At 37.3% G+C, this 15,547-nt stretch overlaps 1 protein-coding gene across 3 annotated transcripts in view; it reads right to left on the bottom strand.

Annotated features, from left to right (window-relative positions):
* Positions 1-15,547, bottom strand: part of ACOX1 (acyl-CoA oxidase 1) — a 52,822-nt gene that overhangs the window by 33,048 nt on the left and 4,227 nt on the right. For 2 of the 3 annotated variants that reach the window (XM_069076336.1, XM_069076337.1), the window contains one exon: positions 12,822-12,982. The exons of the other annotated variant lie outside the window; for it this stretch is intronic. In XM_069076336.1, coding sequence (XP_068932437.1) covers positions 12,822-12,982 — 161 coding nt within the window. The remainder of the gene's footprint in view (positions 1-12,821; positions 12,983-15,547) is intronic. 3 annotated transcript variants of the gene reach the window in all.

The raw sequence follows: 15,547 nt of genomic DNA, 5'->3' as shown, positions 1-15,547 counted from the left end.
CACAAAGCAAAACTAGGAAAACAATTTACCCGATTATTACAATGCAAAGAACAAGCTTGTCCCCAAAGATAAGAACTGAGAAGATGCCTGCCCCCATTTCTTTGTAGAGGTGGAAAATCCGCAGGTGGGGAATATCGCACATATTATCAGATTTTTTTTCTCTTCTTCCCCCTTTTCTTTCTTAGGAAAAAAAAAAACCATTATATGGAATCACTCTCTGGGAAAGAAGAGGAAAAAAAGGGAAAATTTAGACCATGTTAAAACAAAAGATAGCAATAAAAATTTATTTTTAAAATGTGATGCAAAGTCAGAAAGAATTATAAAAAAAATCAAAGAAACTTATTTATTGCTTTTCTATTGAGGAATGACTATGGGTTTACAGGTATATGTCAATTACAGATTTTTGTCTAGTATATTTTAATATAACTGTTTTGATGCAAAAACAACTTTCCTCTATTTCATAAACATTCCTCTTAATCCAGTTGTATTGCTTTTGTTTATGTACAAGCCTTTTCATTTTACATAAATGAAGCTATCTATCTTATCCACTTGAAATCCCATCTATTCTATGTCTGGTCATGAATTCTTCCTGGAACCTGAGTTGTAAAAGCTAAGACCTTTCATCCTGCATCTTTATGATGTTTTTTTAAAATTTTATTTTAATGTATTTGTACTTATTTTGTTAGAGTTACCAATTACACGTAAATTTTTTTAACACTCATTTTTTTAAAATTATGAGTTCCAAATTCTCTCCTTCCTTCTTTCCAAACCTCCTTGATCCCCTGAGAAGGCAAGCAATATGGTATCAATTATATGTGTTAAATCATGCAAAACAAATTTCCATTTGGAATTTATTATAGTATATCATATAAAATGTTGATTTAAACTTGTTTTCCTCCAAATGGTTTGCTAGTTTTTCTCAGCAATTCTTGTCAAATAAGAGTCCTTCCAAGTAGTTTATATTTGGAGGCTTATCAAACACCAAACTGCTGTGTTCATCTGCTTTTTGGTCTTATCTAGTCCATTTTACTGCTGTAGCTACTGTTTCTAATAATCTGTCAAATAATAGTAGAGAGAAGAGGAAGCTTTTTTTCATGCCTAAAGTTAAAGGGCAAGCTAATTAACAATGTTTCTCCATTATAGATAATGCTAATTCTTTGTTTTAGATGTTTCTAATTTTACTAAGGAAAGGCCTTTCCATTCTTATGCTTTTATAGGATTTTTATCAGGAATGATCATTCTTTTTGAACCAGCAATCCCATTATAGGCCTGATAGTCCAAGGAAGTCAATGATAGAAAGGTTTTCCATATGTACCATAATATTCACATCAGCACTATTTATATTATCAAAAAAGATGGAATCAAATGTTTTATTACTTAGGGAATAGCTGAACAAAGCATGGTACATTCATCTAATGGAATATTATTACAACAAAAGGAACAATATGAAGATCAGAGAAATATGGTAAGATTTATATGAACTGATACAGAATAAAGAAAACTGAACCAAAATGATATATACAATAAAAATATACACTATTATAACAATACAGAACAGAATTCAAGTCAAAAACAATGGCCAATGTTGACTCTAGATGACTGAGATGTCTTCCTTACTTGTGTAATGGACAACCGAGAAAGCAAGACAGCAAAATCAATTATAATTTGATAGGAGTGTTTATTAACCAGCTGGTGATTGCCTCTCAGAGGGAAAGACAGTCCCGAGCTTTCTGTTAGACATAATTTTATAGAAAATGTGATTGCTAGCAACAGAATATGTTTCTAAGGGGGTGCGGTGCCTTTAGTATTGTTTCTATTGAAGCGAAGCCTTCTCAGTATTATTCCTATTGAAGCAAAGCCTTCTCAGTATTATTTCTACTGAAGTGAAACAGACCTGAATCCGTGGGAATCTGTGGCATGTTTCTAGCAACACAGGTGAAATATTTCTTTACTATTGGGGCCTATTAGGTAGTTTCCAAGGAACCTAGTAGGGGTCCCCTCTAGCAGGTTTAAGGGGCATTGGTGTATGATTTCTGGTGGTCACTTCACTTGAAAGTAGATTTTTTGGAAGATATAACTGATTCCATTTTGTTTTGTATTTGCCACTTTGACATGTATGACCCTGCATGAACTACAAGACCAGCTAAAATATCTGATTCCCTTCAGTGTCTTCTTTCTTCCCCTAATTGGTACAAAAAGACTTAACTGTCCCTCCCCCCAAAAAAAGGACTTCAACAGTTTAACTAAAGCTCCTCTCCTTTATCTAGCCTGATTGGTTTCTTTTGATTTAATATTACTAGCTATACTAACAAGGATACATCCCTTCTCAATCTCCTATAGCTAATGATGTACATTTTTCTTATCTAGGACACTTTTTCCCTCAGAATAACCAACTGCTCTATAATGAGCAGCTATCTTTTTTCTTTGTTTCATGTAATGTATGAATACCACTAGTAAAACTGTGAATGATGGGGCGGCCAGGTAGCACAGCAAGTAACAGCACCGGCTCCAGTGTCGGATGACATGTGGATCGAATCCGGACTCAGACACTTATTACCCACCCAGAAACACCTGGCCGTGTAACCTTGAGCAAGTTACTTAACCCCAATTGCTTAGGGGCGGCCAGGTGGCTCAGCAAGTAAGAGCACCGGCTCCAGTGTTGGGATGACCTGGGGATCAAACCCAGGCTCAGATACTTAGCACCACACCTAGAAATAACTGGCCATGTAACCTTGAGCAAGTTACTTAACCCCAATTGCTTAAAAAAAAACAACAACAAAAACACAAAAACTGCGAATGACACACATTTCCATCAATAATGATGAAGTATGTCACACTTTGAGTGAATAAACTGAATTTTCTGATTCGTGTCTTGGTTTATTGACAATGTTAATAAACAAAAGAAAATGCACACAACTGTTAAGGGAAATTATAAAAGCAAAAATTTACATGTGCTGTCAACACATGGTGATTAGTTTTGACTTTTTTTTATAATTAGAAGTACTATGAAGGCATTACAAGTAGTTGAAAGGAAATTTGGCAAGATAATCAACTAAAAATCTTCCTAATGGCATTTACAGATGAAAATGGAAGTACTACAGATAAGGTAAACATGGAAAAGATGTACAAGTATCTTTATATAAAACTATTTTCCATCATGAATTGCAGAGGCTGGATTAGCTGGATTCTAATACTACAGTCTTGAATGTTCTTATAGAGAAGGTTAAAATGGCACTGAATAAAGCAAATTCAAGAAAAAGCTGGCTAGGACTAAGTATACAGAGGAGATCTATGATAGAAGCAATACAACGGTGAGGGCATTGAAGGATTCAAGATTATCTGAAGCAGGAGAAGGTATCAATGACATGGAAAAAACCTGAGACATTAAAAGTGTAAAAAAGGTGACCAAGAAAATCTCAATAAATACCAACCTGCAGGCTTAGTCTCCCAACTATAAAAAATTCTTGCAAGTGCTATCTATATGTGAATTGTGGAGATCTTTAATAAGGATATCATCTTGATAGTTTCATGTGTTGCCAGGACTTAGCACAGAGCTTAGTACACAGTAAGAAATGTTTGTTGATTGATTACGGTCTAGCCCAAATAGCCTCATTGCTGTTTCTTATACACCAAGCCTGGCACAAAGAAAGCTCTTAATAAATGCTTGCTGAATAACTATGGTCTAGTCCAGACCCGCACAACTTGGCAGTGGGTAGGCAGTAGGTAGGCAACCTACCTGCCAAGTGATATGAAGATCACAATAGTGACTAGTGGGAGGTTGTAATGCCAAGCAAAGGCAACTTCCCAAGGTTCAGAATACCAGCATAGGTGCTCTCCATTTTATTCAGTGATAAATTAAGAACAGAGAGAATCAACATACAGCATAATTCAAAATACAGCATTTACCAAGTGTGATTCAATAATCTCCAAGTACTACCCCACCCTTGGACATTACATTCATTTAATCAATCACAAAGTCTCTCTTCTAAATACTTCTCCACCCCTAGGCTGTACATTCATTTAGTCCATCACAAAGCCCCTCTTCTCAAATGGAGATTAGTTTCCAATCATAAGTAAAGTACATTCATTTGTTTAATCACAGAGCACAAAAGTCAAAAGTTCCCCACCCTTGGATCACAATTGAATCTACCCCAGAGTTACAACAAGCTTAAGCACAGCATTTAATACCCAAAGAGAGGTCTTTTCTTCATCTTAACCAGAGGCAGGTCTCAGCAATCTTTGTTCCTGGGGAGACAAAGCTTAGCAAGGCCACAAGATACATTGCCAGTGTCTTCATTAATTCACTCTCTGTCTGCAGAACAGTCCTAGGACCCCTGAAAACATTAGCAAAACCCCCTTCCAGGATTTCTGTAAACATACAACAAGAAAATCCTTCTTCAGGGCTTCTGAACCAACAGCAAGGTTCCAAAACCTCTGCAACAACAGGACTGTCTTTTACCAGTGGACAAATCTGGCAAAACAACATCAAAACAGACAAAGTACCAGCATAACAGCCATGTCTCCTCAGTTCTTGGCAGCTCTCAAAAGTCCCGGGCAATTCAAAGTGGCCCTCAGCAATCCTCTCAGTCTCTCTCTGCCTCCAAGATGCTGCTTCCAAAAAGTTCTTCTGCTTCTCTCTTTTCTTGTGTCTCTCTAAATTTACATCACCAGCTCCTCCCAGTTCAGCCCTCTCTTTTCACGTCAACAAGCCCATCCCATAAGTGGGATTCACAAGCTCTGGGTTTTAACACAATCAAACCAAAAACCAAGCCAATACAGGGGGATCTTTAAATTTCATTACTATTACAGAGGCAGATTAGGCAGGGCATGGACAAAGCACTTGTTACAGCTTTACTTTCTTTTTCATCTACATTTTTCACAGGCTGCCTGAAATCCTTTGGCAGGCTACAAAATTAAAATAGGCTAAACTTCTTCAGGCTGCAGATAGGTTTTTAGAAGCTCACTTTCTAAGGAAAGGTATAATTAATTATTATTAATTTTTTTTGGAGGGCAATTGGGGTTAAGTGACTTGCCCAAAGTCACACAGCTAATAAGTGTGTCAAGTGTCTGGTGCCATATTTGAACTCAGGTCTTCCTGACTCCAGGGCCAGTGCTCTATTCACTGCGCCACCTAGCCGCCCCGATACAATTAATTATTAAACAATTTCTCAAAAACACTTTTTCTGAGTTTACTTCCTTGAAAAACTTTGTCCCCACCGATATTTTTCAACAATTTGGACGTTTTAATTTGTTTTTCATTGGTATTCAATTTGCGTAAGTCGAGATGTTCTGATCTGAAACAGTGACAAAGATTGTATTCCTTCAGAACAACTATTACTTCTTGACAAATAAGGCACAATATTTTGTCTCTCCTGCAAGTAAACAAGTATCTATTTGTCCATTCTGGACTAAACATTCTATCTTCTGTTTCTTTTTATCACCCGTTTTACAAAGTCACTCCCTAAAACTTTAATGTTAGAACCAAAAAATCTTCACAACAACTGCTCACAAAGAAATGTTGAACCAAGTGCCTGACCCTGAAGAGAGCACCAGAGTCATGTAACTGGGAAGCAAGCAGCACAGCAAAGGAGGGGAAGAAACCCTAGCGTGGTTGCTGCTCATCCCATAGAAGGGGTCAGCTGTGTGGTTACACTCACTCACTCTGTCCCTGTTCAATGTCAGTAACCAAGATAGGCTCTTCTCTCAGACTAGAGACAGACTGATGATGGTTGGTTGCCATGGGTCATGTAATAAATAGGAGAAAGTGAGCAGTGGCAACCCACCTGCCAAGTGATATAAAGATCACAATAGTGACTAGTGGAAGGTGGGTTAAGCAGGGCATGGACAAAGCACTTGTTAAAGCTTTACTTTCTTTTACATCTACATTTGCCTGAAATCCTTTGGCAGGCTACAAGTGGACTAAGGACCATATGTTGTATAGTCCAACTGATCTTACTGTTGTTTTGTACACACTGAATTCCATCTCCTATCTTTGTACCTTTACCCTTGCCGTTCCTTCTGCTTAAAATGCTCTCCTTCCTCACCTCTGCCTCAAAGAATCCCTTACTTATCTTAAGTTTCAGGTCAAGCATTACTATATACATAAAGCCCCTTCTGATCCCTCAACTTCTAGTGCCCTCCCTCTCTAAATTACATTGAATCAGTCTACATATAATTATTTAAGTACATGGTGCATCCCCCAATAGAATATAAGCTCCTTGAGCATAAGAACTGCTTCATTTTTATCTTTGTATCTCCAATGTCTGGCACAGTGTCTAGTATGTGGTAGATCTTTATTTAATCAATGTTTATCTGTAGTATATGGTTTCTTCTTTTTTTTGAGGGCAACTGGAGTTAAGTGACTTGTCCAAAGTCATATGGCTAGTGTGTCAAGTGTCTGAGGCCAAATTTAAACTCAGGTCCTTCTGACTCCAGGGCTGGTGCTCTATTCACTGCACTACCCAGCCACACCTAGTATGTAGCTTCTGAAGGATTTATAGGGAATCTTTCATATATCTGAATAGAAGTTTGCTTATATGACAATAACATGCTGCCTTATGCCTCAACTGATAACAATAACCAGGGATCAAATAATGTTTTGTCATTTTGGCTAATAACAACAGTAATAGCTAGCATTTGTATAGCATCTACTATGTGCCTTCAACCAACCCAAAAGGTCAAAACAAAATTATCACTCTTTCTTTATGAACCAGAGTACCTTTTTTTCTTTCAATTTTTAAGAGAGCACCAGACAGTCATGTAACTGGAACATTTTTATTTAATGTTTTTGAGTTTCAAATTCTATCCCTCTCCACCTCACCTTCCCTCACCATGACATGGTAAGTAATCAGATATAGGTTATATTACATAAAACATTTCCATATTAGTCATTTTGAAGAAGACTCAAAGAAAAGAAAAAAATGAAAGAAAGTGAAAAATAGCATATTCTGTATTCAATCAATATCAGTTTTTTCTCTGCAGGTAGATAGTATGCTTCATCATCAGTCCAATTGCCTTGGATGGTTGAGAATGGCTAAGTCATTCACAGTTCTTCATCAAGCAAAACTGCTATTACTGTGTATAACATTCTTCTGATTCTATTCACATCACTAAGCATCAGTTCATTTAAGTCTTTCCAAGTTTTTCTAAAATCATCCTGCTTGTCATTTCTTATAGCACAATAATATCCCTTTACAATCATATACCATAGCCTGTTCAGCCATTCCCCAGTGCTCACAATTCTATCACCTCATACAAACTTCCTCCAATAATATAAAATGTCCCTTGGACTTGAGAAGTACAAATGGATTCCAAGGAAAGATAAAAAATGAGAATTCAAGACTGAATGCAGAGGTAACAAGGAACCAATGGATATAGGCAATAACTATAGATATCTTGGTTTACTCCAGGTGAGACCCACTGAACATAGGTATCAAGGCTGTGGCTAAACATGTTAAGAGACTTACTGACAGCCTGAAAAATCAAAGCTGAATGAGAAGAAAATGTTAAAGACAATTAATTAACACCTACCCAATATCTGTCTTAGTTTATGCTTTTAGAATTGTAAAATGGACCATAACTCATATAGAAGGCATCCCTTTGATTTCCAATTCTTAGCCAGCACAAAAATAGCTGCTATAAATATTTTTGTATAAATAGGTCCTTTTCCTGTTTTCTTTTTTTTGATGTCTTTGGGATACAGACTCAGCAGTGGCACTGCTGGATCAAAGGGCATACAGTTTTTTTCTTCTACATTTTAATACAGGTGTTAACAATGAATGATTCCTTCACAGCCAAACCAGGAGGCAGGGACTGTTTAAGTTTCTCTTGCCTTCTCTTTGTCTGTGATAACCAATGTGTACAGGTACCTGCTGCAGCGAACCTTAAACTTCACATTGTCCTTGTTTTTCTTGATCTTGACAGATTTGGCATCTTTTCTCCTGGATGTGAGCAAGAAGTCTTTTATTTCTTCGATTTTTTGGGGCATGGTGGTGGCGTTGGCGGGACAAGGAGCAGCTTGTGGCCTGAGAGGTCGTGCCTCAGTAGAGATACAACTGCCAAGGAGCCGAGGAAGACGGAAAAGGAAAGGGCATACAGTTTTATAGCCCTTTGGGCATAGTTCCAAATTGCTCTCCAGAATGGTTGGATCAGTTCACAACTCCACCAAAGGTGCAGTAGTGTCCCAGTTTTCCCACATCCCCTCCAACATCTAACATTCTCTTTTCTTGTCATATTAGCTACTCTGATAGGTATGAGGTGGTATCTCTTTTCTCTGATCAATAGTGATTTAGGGTATTTTATAAATTTGACTCAATTCTCTATATATTTGAGAAATGAAGCCTTTATCAGAGACACTTGTTGCAAAAAATTTTCCCCAGCTTTCTGCTTTCCTTATAATTTTGGTTGCATTGGTTTTGTTTGTGTAAAATAAACACAAGAAAACGATATATGGAATGAAGAATAAAAAGGGCAGGCCAAAAGTCCTAGGAGTGTACGAAACAACTTATTAATTTGGCAATTATTGAAAAAGCTGCCTGAAAGCACTGTAACCTTTAATACTGCTTTAGTTGATTATCAGAAAATCTGACTCAAGTTTTATACACACATACTGCAAATATATAAAACAGTCTCAAATATAGTGAAAATCTGGTATCCACATGGAAAATTATTCTCTATTTAAAACCCACCAACAACACAATAATGTTAAGAACAAGTGATAAAAACAAAGGTACTCTTCAGTGAAATAGTTTAAACCCATTGGTTTTGCTGTGGGAAACAAAAGAAGGAATTCTGTTTCCACAGGATTAAAACTATTCCCTGCTTTGAGTGATAACAGGATGTAAGTCAGAGGTAGCTGGTTCTAATCAGAGCAGTGACCTAGCAGAACCAGGCTTCTGATTAAGTAAAAGGTCAGGAGCTTGTATGCATGCTTAATAAGCTGTTTGAGTGGAAACATATCAAGTAAGAGAACATGAAGTGGGCAGTTCAGGAGGTTGAATCTAGCCAATGGAGAGAGCAAGGGGGGAAATTCAAATTGGGAACAGAGCATAAAAAGCCTTGCATTTGTCTAAGCAAGCATACTCCATTAGGGAGTTACCCATTTGCAATGAATGTAAAAATAAAATGACAACTTTCCTAGCTCCAAAAATATTTTCTTTCTAGAGAAAGCACATTTCTCACCTTGCCAAGTCTTAAGTACATTTTCATCACCTAAAGCAAAAAAGGCTTCCAAATTAAAGAGGAAGTCAAACCAAAGTCACTTGAAGTACATAGATACTACATGGCTCCAAAAACCACATTTAACAGTTCCATCACCTCATACAAACTTCCTCCAATAATATAAAATGTCCCTTGGACTTGAGAAGTATGAATGGATTCCAAGGAAAGATAAAAAAATGAGAATTTAAGACTGAATGCAGAGGTAACGAGGAACCAATGGATATAGGCAATAACTATAGATAACTTGGTTTACTTCAGGTGAGACCCACTCCCTGAACATAGATATCAAGGCTGTTGGCTATACATGTTAAGAGACTTACTGACATCCTGAAAAATCAAAGCTGAATGAGAAGAAAATGTTAAATACAATTAATTAATACCTACCTAGTATCTGTCTTAGTTTATGCTTTTAGAATTGTAAAATGGACAATAACTCATACAGAAGGCATACAACAAAAACCTGCACAATATTAAACATAAGATTATCACCCTAAGGCGGCAATAGAAAGATGAAAGCTTCTTTGTCAAAAAGGAGGAAGAGAAATTATGGAAATTCTCCGAGCACATGGCAAATAGGTCCAAAACTTCCATAAATACTTTTGGAACAAGTAGATAGTACTTCTTCAAGCAATGGTAGTAAAAGCTGATCATAGGTTTTTGGAGTTGTCTAATGTAACTGAAAGTGGTTTATCTCTGGATGGAACCTGAACTAGTTAAGATCCAAGAATGAAATAAAAAAGTGAATTTAGTCCATACGTGACAGCCACATGAACACAGTTAGCAAGCAATATGTTGAATAGGAAGCACTAAGCAAATGGCTGAATCATGTAGATTTATTTCTGGAAACAAGAGGGGCTTTATGATGGCCATTCAGGATCAGGTCACTGCAACCAGAAATTACAAAAAGGCTATTCTTAGGGAAGTTGGACTTAATCTATGTAGATTACACAGGGAAAATAGTAGAAACTGAGTCATAAATCACTACTGGCCTTGAAAATTTAGTGCCTAATAGATACCTTAACAAGACACGATCTGGTCGTGAGACTTGGATACCAGAAGCTTACTTTTTTTTTTTTTTGCCTAGCATCTACTATGTGCCTTCAACCAACCCAAAAGGTCAAAACAAAATTATCACTCTCTTTCTTTATGAACCAGAGTACCTTTTTTTCTTTCAATTTTTAAGAGAGCACCAGACAGTCATGTAACTGGAACATTTTTATTTAATGTTTTTGAGTTTCAAATTCTATCCCTTTCCACCTCACCTTCCCTCTCCATGACATGGTAAGTAATCAGATATAGGTTATATTACATAAGACATTTCCATATCAGTCATTTTGAAGAAGACTCAAAGAAAAGAAAAAAATGAAAGAAAGTGAAAAATAGCCACCTAGCTGCCCCTGCTTACTTTATTTAATGGAATGACATGTGACAAATCATTATACTTACAAATATAGACCTTAAAAACTAATGGAGAGTTCAACCAAACTACTAGAACTGTACTATCATCATGGACTTATCCACAACTGCCCAAACACAACACTGATCCATAAAAACTTGTATAACAACTCTTGTTTTTAATTTTTAAAAACTGTTGTTGGCAACTGACTGGATTTATAGGGTGGGGGTGAGGGAAAGTGAAAGAAACAGGGAGATTCAGAAATGGGAGTAAGTCCTAGAGGAAAGAGAATGGGTCCATCTTTGGATATCCAAAAAAGAATTCATGATCATCTCCCCAAAACCATCCCTTTTCTGAATTCCTCTCATATTGTCCTTGTTACTTTAGTCCACAACCTCGGTGTTATCCTCAACTCCTTCCACCAAAAATATCTAACTGGTGAGGATGGGATCTGAACCCCTAAAAGGAAAAGACCACGTCTTTGGGATCTGGACCCCAAAGCAGAAAAGCCCCTGGACTTTCCCACTTGGTCCAGGCCTCTGACATTCATCTGGGTCATTTGGCCCTTCCGGGTCCTCCTCTTTACCTCCCAGTTACCTCTTAGAGCCTTCCCAGAGTCTTTCTGTATATAAGGTTCTTCTTTCTCCCCATTAAATTGCTCAGATTCCTTATGAGTCTGGACCACTTGTCAATACAAATATCACAAATACGACAGATTCTTAAATCTTGCCCACCCCGAGCAGTGCTCTAATAAACCTTGTCTTTGGCTAAAAGAAAGCTTGGGTTGAATTCATTCAAGGCAGGACCTGCATCATTTGCCCTTGAATTTCGGGGTCCCAGCACCCTTAGACCTCAATATAACCAGCTGTCAAATCTTGTTTCTATCTTGGCAACATCTGTCACATAGTTCCCCTTCTCACCAGGCACACAGTCACCACCGCTCACTCAGCAGGACAACTGAAACAGCTTCTCAGAGCCATTGCTTCAAGTCTTTCACATTTCCAATTCGTACTCCAGAAGAATGACAAAGTGATTTTCCTAAAGTGCAGATCTGCTGTGGAATACCTCCCCACCTCACAGTTAGTAAAAACTCCAGTGGATCCCTATTACCTATCAAATATAAACTCCTACTTGGCATTTAAAACTCTTCACACCCTTGGGGCAGCTAAGTGGCGCAGTGACTAAAGCACTGGCCCTGGAGTCAGGAGGACTGGAGTTCTCCTAAAAAAACAACTAGCCGTGTAACCTTGGGCAAATTACTTAACCCCAACTGCCCTCCAAAAGGCAAAAAAAACCCCAAAAAACAAAAACAAAAAACTCTTCACACCCTAGCTCTTTCCTGACTTTCTAGTCTACATATATTACTCTCTTTCACAATCTCCTCACTCCAGGCAGACTGGCTTTCTTGCTATTCCTCATACATAAGACTCCATTTCCCATCACTGTGCCTTTGAACTGAATGCCTCCCATACTTGGAATGCCTTCCCATCAGACCTCCACCTCCTGGAATCCCTTATTTCCTTCAAGATCCAGCTGAAGCACGACCTTTCGCATGAGGCCTTTCTTGGTCCTAGTGCCTTCTCCTCCAAGGTTACCTTGTGTTCCATATGTGTATACTCATATGTTTATACTGTTCTCTCATTAGAATGTAAATTACTTGAAAGCAAGTCTTTATGTCCCTAGCACTTAGCACAGTGCCTGAAACATAGTAAGAGCTTAATAAATGTTTGCTGACTGTCTCCTAACTCTCTCTGGAGCGTAATAAGGAAGTTTTCATTACTAGCATTCTACATCCTATTCAATCCCTGCTTCCCTGGCATAACAAAAAGCAGTTCTCCTGGGTAAACCTTACTTTGCTAAGACATCAATGCTCTAGAAAGAATATAAAACAAAGCTGTTAAGGCATTAGATGGTAGAGAGAACTGCAAAAATGATAGCAGGACCTGACCTCATATGAAGAAGTTTCACCAACTTTTAAATATAATAAGCACTTAATTCTCACAAACTACTCTGCAAACTAGTTCAAGCAATAAGACTGAAGGATACTTGACAAATTACTAGAGATAGATAAGATGCTAAAGAAAAAATAAAAGTTCATTTTAAAAGTCTGGTTTTAAATAAGACTTCAAAGGGGACAATGCCAAGAGTCACTGTCAGCTACAGTCTTCTAATAGTTTCACTCACTGATCTCTAGATAAAGACTAACCGTGCCCCATCTCGGTCTGGGCGTAGGTGCCAATTATCTGGAGTCCTTGGGATGGAGACAGCCATTTCTGTTGCTGAGCAGTGGTGCCCTGAATCAGCAAGGTAGGGATAAACATGGAGTAATTGAGGCCAACCGGTTCCACAAAACTGATCAGAGATAGTCTACAGGAGAGAAAAGAAAAGGATCTCAGCCTTACTCTAGTAGCAACTGCCTGAAAAGATTTTTTTTCCTACATATCAACCTCATTTTCAAATAGTTCTCAACCAAGAGAAGGTCATAAAAGTTTCATCCTTCATCTTTCAAATTTGGTAGTAATATTTTCCATACAAACCACATTCATTATTTTACAACCTCATGAATCTGAAATTGAAACTCCTGGTGCATGGTCTCTGGTAGTTCTGCTCTTAGCCTAGCTAATAATTCAGGATGAGATTTCCTCTTAAAACTGCTTTTGATTAGCTCTTGAAAGTAAAGCTTCCTATGACAGCAACTGAAAAAAAAGCATTTTCACAGAAGATCAAAAGAAACCCCACCATTGTCTTCATCTGTTTTTGGCTAACAACCACTTTTAGTCTTTCTTTGCTGAGGTAACCGAAGGTGGTGATGAGAACACTGGGGTAAAGCATATTTATTGTTCTTGCTATTGTTCAGTTGTATCTGACTCTTCATGGCCCATTTGGGGTTTTCCTAGCAAAGATACTGGAGTGATTTGCCAGCTCATTTTACAGATGAGGAAAGTGAGGCAAACAGGGTGAAGTGACTTGCCCAGGGTCACACAGATAGTGTCTGAGGTCAGATGTGAACTCAGAAATATGAGGTCTTCCTGATTCCATGTCTTGTGCTCTATCCACTACACCACCTAGCTGCCCATAAGGTGTATTAGGACACAAACATTCTTAGTAAGGTAAACAGTACTGTCAATATCTCACAAATCTATCCTCAGTGGTCTTGTCATTAAACAGTAACATAACTAGATTACTTATGTCTACCTGGAATCTGAATCACAAATTCATCTCAACTTACTCCACATACAAAATCAGTTCTGAACGCAGAAACAAATCACACAAACCAATCAACCTTTGTTATACAACACTAATACTAAAAACAATACAATACAGCAAATATACTATCAACCTCCAATGCATTTAAAGAATGTCTGAAGAAATGTTCTTTACAATGTCTCTTGAATAAAGGAACAGGAGTGATTATTATTTCTATTTCGAGGATTTGTTTAAGGGAAAAGAGATCAGATCAGTTTACTGTTCACAGGAAGGCATCAAACCATCCCCATTATTAAGGAACATAATGGGAATAATGACCCGTAATCATTCTTCTTATTTCTCCATGTGAAGTAATACACAAACTTATAGGATCATAGGATTTAGAAATGAAGGGAATTTAGATCCACTCCAACCCTCTCAATTTAAAGGTGGAGAAGCCAAATGAAGCTGTAGAGACCTGCCTCAGGTTACAGAGAGAAGCAAAATTAATATTCAAACAGAGTCATCTGACTCCAAACCCACTGCTCATTTCACTTTACCAGGTTTGCGTCACTTACTTTTTCTGTCTCAATTATAGGACAATCTCAATCACTTGAACAAACTTCTTCACTAATTCTATATTCCTCGATCCCAATACTCTAAAGGGATTTAATCCAAAAGTTACTGATGACTGGTTGAATAACTGAATTCTGGATGCCAAATTCCGTTTCTGTGCCAACAAAACAATAAAACAAGCTGCTTATCATAACGCACTAATTAAAAATGCCTGAATACCAGCAAAGATCAAACATGATTTGGGGGGGAGGGAAGAAGGAAGAAAAAGAGTTAATTCATCGCCAGTTATTCAGGTTAACAGCAGCATAATTTAGCATTACATAATCAAAGTTGGAAGAGATCCTAGAGATCATCTTCTCCACCCCCTTCAATATCATAAATGTGAGAACACAAGCCCAAAGATAAAATTACTTCCTCAAGGTTACCACAACGAATTATGTTCCAGAGTTGTGACAAACCTGTCTGATGATGCCAAACCCAGTGTCTTTCCCCCAATTTAGTCAATTTCACCAATAGCACTTAATCAATCTAAATGCCAAAATCTCATTGACAAGTATGATTTCACGAATCAATCTCAAAAACAAGAAGGCTTCTAATTCCTAAATCACTCTCCAAAAAAATCTAGGCAAGAATGTAAATCTGAGAAGAATCCTCCCAAATAAAAGTAGTAACTTAAGTGAAAAGAATAGTGGCCTTTGTTTGAAATGCTGATCACAGTTCTACATGAAGGAACAAAGTAGGTAAAATAATTCCTTTGGTATTTTTAGAATTGATAGTGACATAATGACAATGAATAAGGCATCTACAAGGTAGTAAAAATACATGACATCTAAAATGAAAACAGCTACCTATTCAAAATCCTAATATAAGGAACAGAGAGCCACTGATACTTTTCAACTACTACTCTACTCTAAAATTAAACAAATTCAAGTTATACTTAAAGAGAAAAAATGAAAATCACAATCACATAAGTTTAAATATATCAAACTAGAAAACTTAAATTTTAGTGAGTGCATTTTCTTTACATAGCAGAAAATTTTATAGGAAAAAATGAAATTGTTTTTCTAATGTTCCCTACACAAATAAAGTCTATTTTGTCAAGTGATGGTTCAAAAAGCCCTTATTCTTCAACATGACCATTTGAAAATATTTTACAAATATTCACACTGC

The sequence above is a fragment of the Petaurus breviceps genome, unplaced genomic scaffold, assembly GCF_028583685.1.
Source record: "Petaurus breviceps papuanus isolate PSGF00001 unplaced genomic scaffold, PetGlider_PUasm1.0 90925, whole genome shotgun sequence".
Lineage (NCBI taxonomy): Eukaryota > Metazoa > Chordata > Mammalia > Diprotodontia > Petauridae > Petaurus > Petaurus breviceps.
Note: the sequence above shows the minus strand (reverse complement) of the source record. Positions and strands in the feature narration are given on the sequence as shown.